This window comes from Elephantulus edwardii, unplaced genomic scaffold (assembly GCF_000299155.1).
Source record: "Elephantulus edwardii isolate Elephantulus edwardi_28Jun2011 unplaced genomic scaffold, EleEdw1.0 scaffold00288, whole genome shotgun sequence".
Taxonomy (NCBI): Eukaryota; Metazoa; Chordata; class Mammalia; order Macroscelidea; family Macroscelididae; genus Elephantulus; species Elephantulus edwardii.
Window position 1 is genome coordinate 267,749 of NW_006400038.1, and position 6,971 is coordinate 274,719.

The 6,971-nt window shown below is 45.0% G+C and overlaps 1 protein-coding gene across 1 annotated transcript in view; it reads left to right on the top strand.

Moving 5' to 3' along the window:
* Positions 1 to 494: 494 nt before the first annotated feature.
* Positions 495 to 6,971, top strand: part of TATDN2 (TatD DNase domain containing 2) — a 56,330-nt gene continuing 49,853 nt past the window's right edge. Inside the window, exons 1-2 of the mRNA XM_006900540.1 lie at positions 495 to 518; positions 625 to 1,002. Of these exons, the coding sequence (XP_006900602.1) occupies positions 631 to 1,002 (372 nt within the window). The 5' untranslated portion in view covers positions 495 to 518; positions 625 to 630. The remainder of the gene's footprint in view (positions 519 to 624; positions 1,003 to 6,971) is intronic.

A 6,971-nucleotide genomic window follows, 5' to 3' on the forward strand; every position in this document is an offset into this window, starting at 1 on the left:
GACCGCAGGGCTCAGTCGGGGGTCGCTGCGCGTGCCCCGTGCGTCCCTTGTGAGTCGATTTCGCGGCGGTCCGATTGGGGCTTCAGGAGCGACGTGGACAGTGGCTGAGAGGGACGTCCGAATAGTGCGAGCAGCGAGACTGTCTTCTCGGCTTCCGAGAGGCGGCTCCCTAGGGCGGGCTCCTGAGGGCGGCTCCGGGGGCGGCTCCGCGGACCCTTTCCGGGACCGGGTGGTTTCGGCGGTGGGAGCGAGTGGGGCTGCTGTGCTGTGGCTCCGGTCCTACGGGCCCGGGCACCATGCGAGCGCCCTAAAGGCCCCTGTGCTTTGCGGCGCGGGCCCCACCGAGGGGCTTTACAGCCCCGGAAGTGCAGTGACAGCGCTGGGCAAGCCGAGGCGCTCGGTAATCGCGGGACCAGACGGAAGGCGTCTGACCATCTCGGCCCCTTCCGCCCTCCGAAGCGCTCTGGCATCCCTGGCACGCCGAGACCTGTGATGGGCAGTGGACAGAAGGGGGAAAGGTCAGTGGGGCCAGGCCTGGACCTGGCCTTCCGGCTCGCTCCCAGGGGCCCAGGACAGTCGGGGCTCAGGGCGGGGTGACATCCGGGCCCCCTCTCTCCCCTGCAGGTGCCCATGGCGTCGGCGCGTCGCAAGGTCAAGTACCCCTGGAGCGGCACTGCGGAAGGGGGTCCCAGCAAACGCAGCTGCCCCCGGGAGTCCCATGCGGTGGCCCCCTCCGCACGGCCAGCTCTCGGCCTCTCGTCTGAGAGCCCCCAGCGCCTGAAAGCCCGGGAGTCCGATGTGTCTGACTCACTGCGCTTGCCCCGCATCGGAAATTCCTCCTCCTGCGCCCCTTCCTCGTGCCCCGGTGTGGGCGCGCCCCCCAAAGGCAGCCTGGTCGGTAGCACTGGGGGGTTCCTTTCGTTGGCAGGCTCTCTTCTGCGCACCGCCAGCCCCTCTCTAGAAGAAATGGCTTCTCTGGAGGAGGAACCCTTTATCTTGAAGGTGGGTGGCTGTAACACCTTGTGAAGCCATTTCCACGTGCTTCGGAGACTGGGAATTTTGGTGGGAGGGCATTGTGAAAGTTCATGCCTTTGATAGGCGCTCAGAGTCAAACCCAGAAGCCAAGCCCTGGTCAGAGGGTAGCCTGATGGTGCCTTCCTAGGCCATTTTCAGATATGGCAGCACAGGAAGAAAGTCTTTGAACACTTAGGGCTGGGCTCCACCTTGAGAAATTCCTTTAATTGGGCCGAATCTACTTGGCCTGGAGTGTTGTCTGGATGTTCAGATATTAACCCAGGCTGGAAGATTACAGCTGCAAAAGGTCACTTGTATGCTTAGGAGATAACGATGTATTTTGATTGTAAATAAGAAATTGTGTCTTTGTGCTTTGAATGATTTTGAATCTGAGAACCAGTGCTTTCAGAAACATTTAGTTCTTGGTATGACATTTCGCCCAAACTTTGTTTTCCATTGAGGTTTTGCTTAATGGTGGAGAGATCGTTTTGAAAATCAAACATTTAGATGTCAGATGTGTAGTTGCTTTTATGTGGGTTGGGTTTGGGGTTTTTTTCTGTTTATTTTTTAAAAGTATTTGCAGTGAACAATGAGAGAGTCTGCCTCTGCAAAGATCATGACCCTGGAAGCCGTAAGAGGGCAGTTCTTCCCTGCCCCGTAAATTCTGTGAGACAAAATGGACCGAGTAGCAGTGGGCTGCAGAGGGACGGCAAACTGGAAAGATCACTGGTGCTGAATAAGGATAGGCCATGTGCTTGATCTACTGTATATTGGGTTGTTGAAGATCTGATATATTTCAGACATGGATGGCCCATCCTTCTTCCTAGTCTGTTTTAATTTGGTTACTTAGTTTTAGAATAGTATCTGACAAGCATTTTACTGAGCGGGTGAAAGACACTTCTCTTACAGAAATAACCAATACATTTACTGTCTCCCCCCACCCCCCAAACACATGCACTAGCAGTCAGGAAATCTGCTGTCAGGTACTTCTCCAGAGTGCTGAAATGCAGCTGTGTCAGTCCAGAGACTGAGGTGCACCTGATCCAGGCCATTGTCTTCACAGTTACTTGTTGTGCATCAGAAAGCTAGCCAGTGACGAAGGATGATTGGAGAATCAATGCCTTTGAGTTGTGGTGCTGGAGAAGAGTTGAACATACCATGAACCACCAAGAAAGCGAATAGGTCTGTCTTGAAGAGGGTGCAATCAAGTTTTTCCTTGGAGGCTAGGATTTTGAAGCTCCATCACCACATACTTTGGGCATGTGGCCAGGAGGGACTGGTCCTTGGACAAGAACATCAAGCTTGGAAGAGTGAAGGGACAGAGCAGGAGAGGAAGACCTCCAATGAGATGGATTGATAAAGTAATGGGCAATGGTGGTAGGTGTATTGGAGTCGGTGAGACTGGCTTAGGACAGGGCAGGCTTTAGAGCTGCTATACATAGGGTCACTATGGGTCACAGGTTGTTCAGTGGCACATAACAACAACAACATGTGCATGTTACATTATCAGCCCTAAGAGTCCTTGGCAGTATGAATGATTAACATGCTTAACTGTTAAGTAAAAGATTAGTGATTCAAGTCAGTGAAGAAAGCTACCTCAGAAGAAGGTACCTCAGAAGGAGGCCTGGCAATCTAGTTCCCAGGTAGCCACTGAGAACCTGTTAAGGGAGTGCAGTTCAACTCTAAAATGTGTGGTTGTGGAGTTCAAATTGAGTTGATGACAGTGGATTTGGTTTTATTATGTTTTGAAGTTTTCTAACATTTATTTCTTTTTATACTTTTTATTGTGATTTTAGTGAATATTTTCCATTCAAAAGTTTGTATATATTTTCTGATACTTATTACCATCTGTGATCAGGATTCTTCCCACTTCCTCCCTATATTTGTTATTTTTATTTGTTCTTACTATCCTTGGGCAGATGCTGCCTACTCTCTTGATCTTGTAGGATTGCTTGGGAATGCTGGAGGCTTAGTGGTGAGGAATTACGCTGCCACTGCAAAGGCATGTGGTCTGAATCCACCAGCTGCTCTGCGGAAGAAGGAGGAGCAATCTCCTCCTGTGTCATTTATTTCCTGCCTCTGAAAACCTGCTGCAGGGTCAATGGTTCTGACTTTGATGGTACCCAAGAACTGACTATTTTTTCAGTGTGTTCCTCCTTGGAATTAAGCTGATCACCTTATTTCTGTGTTTATTCTTGGGGTGGAAGTTGGGGTGACTCTGGTTCCATACTTGAAGAGTGTCAAGGGCTATAGCCCTGGGGATTCCACCAGTCTCACTGGTCTTTGATTTGATTTGGGTTTTATTCTACATTTCCCCCTTACTCTATCAAGGACTTAGTATTGTGATCCTTTCAGCAACCTTTTTTTTAGGCCCTAAAAAGGTGGTGTTTAAGGTGGTGGCCTAGTAGTAAGGAGCTGCCCTGCCAAGCCAAAGGCCCAGGGTTTGAAAATCCACTGGAGGCTCATCTGTGATCAGCTCTGACTTGATGGCATTGAGTACATGAGAGAGTGAAATACAAATCTGTTCTTCACTTGAGTTGTTAAATTAGTAGCCTGCTGGCTAAACAGGTCCTCATAGTACTTGAGATTTTGAAAAATCACAATACTACTTGAGGACATTTTCCTTCTTTTTCTCCATTTCCTGTTTTCTTCCCTGGCCATTTGCTTCCCTAACAAATGTACTTTGCTTGTCTTGCTTTTGTAAAAAACCAGAAAGATAACTAGTAAAAAGTGTATGGGGATTCAAGGGGGGAAGGGGTGAGAACAGAGGGGCGAGGGTGGGCGGGGAGAAATCATAGGTTCATACAGTTTGATGGGTGGAGGGAGAGGGGTAAAGGAAACGGCAAAGATCTGGCAGGTAGTGATTGGTATGGTTTAATGGTGATTGATTTTATAAAACAATGAGAATAATGACATGAATCACAATGTGAATGAAGGATAGTATGAAACAATGTATACAAACTTTGTATACAAACCAATGTAAAATTTGTGTGTGTGTGTTGTGTGTGTGTGTGTGTGTGTAAAATTTTTTAGAAACCCAAACAAAACTGGAGTACAAGCTCCAGAAAGCAACCATTTCTGTGTGCTGAATCTTCAGCTTTAGCACAGTACTTGCTGGTGCTTGCTAAGTATGTGTTAAGTGAATGAAGATTTATTACATTTTAGAATTTCATGAATTTAAATTTATTTAAATAAAATCAACTTAATAAATTGAGTTTTGATTTGAAAACCAGAATCTATAACTGGTTGATTAGAAGTGAGTAGTAGTTGCCTTTTTGAGTAGTGAGGTGCTTTTCAGTTTGCTGATGACCTTACTATGGATCTAGGGAGGTGGGGATAAGGAAATGAGCAGCTTGGCACACAGGAAAAAGAGTCTGGAGATCCAGGCCATGGTCTTGGCAGTTACTTACTATGCATCAAAAAGCTGGACAGTAACTAGGGATGATAGAAGGAGAATTGATGCCTTTGAGCTGTGGTGCTGGACAAGAGTATTGAATATACCAGACTGCCAGGAGAACAGACAGGTTCATCCTAGAGAGGGTGAAACCAGGCTATTCCTTGGAGTAAGGATTCTGAAGCTCTGTCTGATGTATTTTGGGCTTGTTGCAAGGAGGGACCAGTCCTTGGAGAAGGACATCATGCTTGGGAGGGTGGAGAGACAATGAAAGAGAGGAGGACCATTGATGAGATGGATTGACTCAGTGACTGGGATAATGGGAGAAGGTGTGTCAGATACAATAAGGTTGGCACAGGATAGAGCAAGATTCAGAGCTGTTGTACATAGGGTCACTATGAGTTACAGGCAACTTGATAGCACATAACAGTAACAAGGAGATTACACTTTTTCCATTATTGTGCTCTTTGCTTTTTATTGATGTGTAGGATAAACTTCAGATGTGTTTTCTTTTGAAAAGTTGCATGGTGTTTTATAGTATATATTTATTTACTTCGTCTGACTAATCCCCATTTGATGAATACCCCTTGAAAGAAATTCCACCTTTTAGTAGTTATTGTTAGGTGTGGGCATGTCCGGTATTCTAAGAGACTATCAGCAGTGGATTTGAGCCTTGCCTTAACCTGTGCTGCGCTCATCATCTCTTAATCCTTAAACCCATTGTAAAAGTCATTGCTGAGAGTCTTCCTCTTTTTAGCTGACATTGAGACTTTCCAAGCTGATGTTCTTTTCTAAGGATCGACCATCTTCTTAACAACATGCCCAAAATACGAATATGATGAAAATATAAGCTTCCATCATTCTTGCCTCCAGGGAGCACCCTAGTTGCACTTTCTCTAAACCTATTTATTTGTTCTTTTGGCAGCCCATGGGATATTCAATTCTCTTATCTAACATCACAACTCAAAGGCATAAATTCCTCTGTCATCCTTACATTGCCCAGCTTACAGGTGAATAAGTAATTGGAAAAGACTAATGTGAATTAGATACACCTTAGTCTTTAAACTTTTATCATTGCACCTTGAAAACTGATTTTTCCCAGTGCACCATGTCTTTTGATTTTTGATTACTGGTACCAGTGGTGTTGATTGTGGATTTAAGCAAGATGAAATAGTTGACAACTTCTATCTTCTCTTCATCTATTGTAATGTTACCTGTTGGCCTATTGGTGAGGATTTTTGTTTTCTTGACGGTGAGATGTAATAGATAGTAGAGGAAAGGATTAACAAGTTTGGTGTAAAATACTCTTTTCCCTGAGTATTTACACTTGAAAGAGGAATTTAACACAAATATTGGAAATAGAGATTTTAGGGGTTGCAGAATGTCTTATTATATACTGTCAAGTCAGAACTGAACCCTAGCTGACCCTCCCCTCGCTGACCCTCCCCTCGCTGACCCTCCCCTCACTGACCCTCCATTGGGATTTCAGAGGCATGAGAGGAGATTGCCCATCTTTGTCCCTTGGAGCAGATGGTGAATTTGACCTGTGTGCCTTCTAGTTGACAGCGCAGCTCCTTACCCACTAGTCCACCAGATCTCTGTGCAAAATACACCTCAGGGTAATTGTAAACCTAGGACACAGCTGGACAGTTTCTGGGAGAGAGATTTAGTTAATGTTTTTGCTCCAGGCTAGGATTAGACTAGGCCTCTTGAATTTAATGTTGGATACTGTGGATTTGATTTTCTACTCATAGAGTAGATGTACATTCCTTGGTTTTCTTGGCTGTTACCTTTTTTTGAAATAACATTGTATTTTTTGTTAAAAGTTACAAGGCAATATGGATTCCATTGAATAGTTTCTGCACAAATCATTAATGTTGGTTACATCCTTCACATTGTGTGTTGTCTTCATTCTCTTCCAGCTGTGCAGTTTTCAGTAACCTAGCCTCTACCTTCTCATTTTTGTTTTGGAGTAATTGTTGACTATTTGGTCACATAAACATTTTTTTTAAGGAATATAGTAGTAGTTACAGTTGAAATTCCTTAACAGCCAACCTTAATTAGCTGAAAAGTTCCTTAAGAGGATTGTTTTTGGTTCAGAGTTTCAAAAGTATCTCTGGGCAGTAGTCTCAGGGATTCCTCTGGTATCAACAGGTCCAGCACAAATCTGGGATTTTTTTTAGTTTTAAGTCTTTGAGGTTCTGCCCCCTACTTGTCTCTAGACTATAGGGATTTATCTCTTGGGGCCCTGACCAAAACAGGCAATGATAGTAGCCACATACCAGCTAGTTCTTATAGTGTGGTTCATGTAGACAGTCCTGGAGAGAGTTTCCTCTAGATTTTGGGTTCCATTCTTTTTCATCAGATGATTACAGATTGGTATCTGTGGTGGTGTAGTCTGTAGGGAGTTATACTACTGACTCAACAACCCATGACTCTTAGGGAATAAAGTGGACAATCTCTTCACATGCGATTTACAATCTCCTGAGAACCCACTGGAAGGTCAACCATGGAAATGCTCTGATAAACTGGTTATGAGATTTGTATCTTTTTTTTTTTTTTT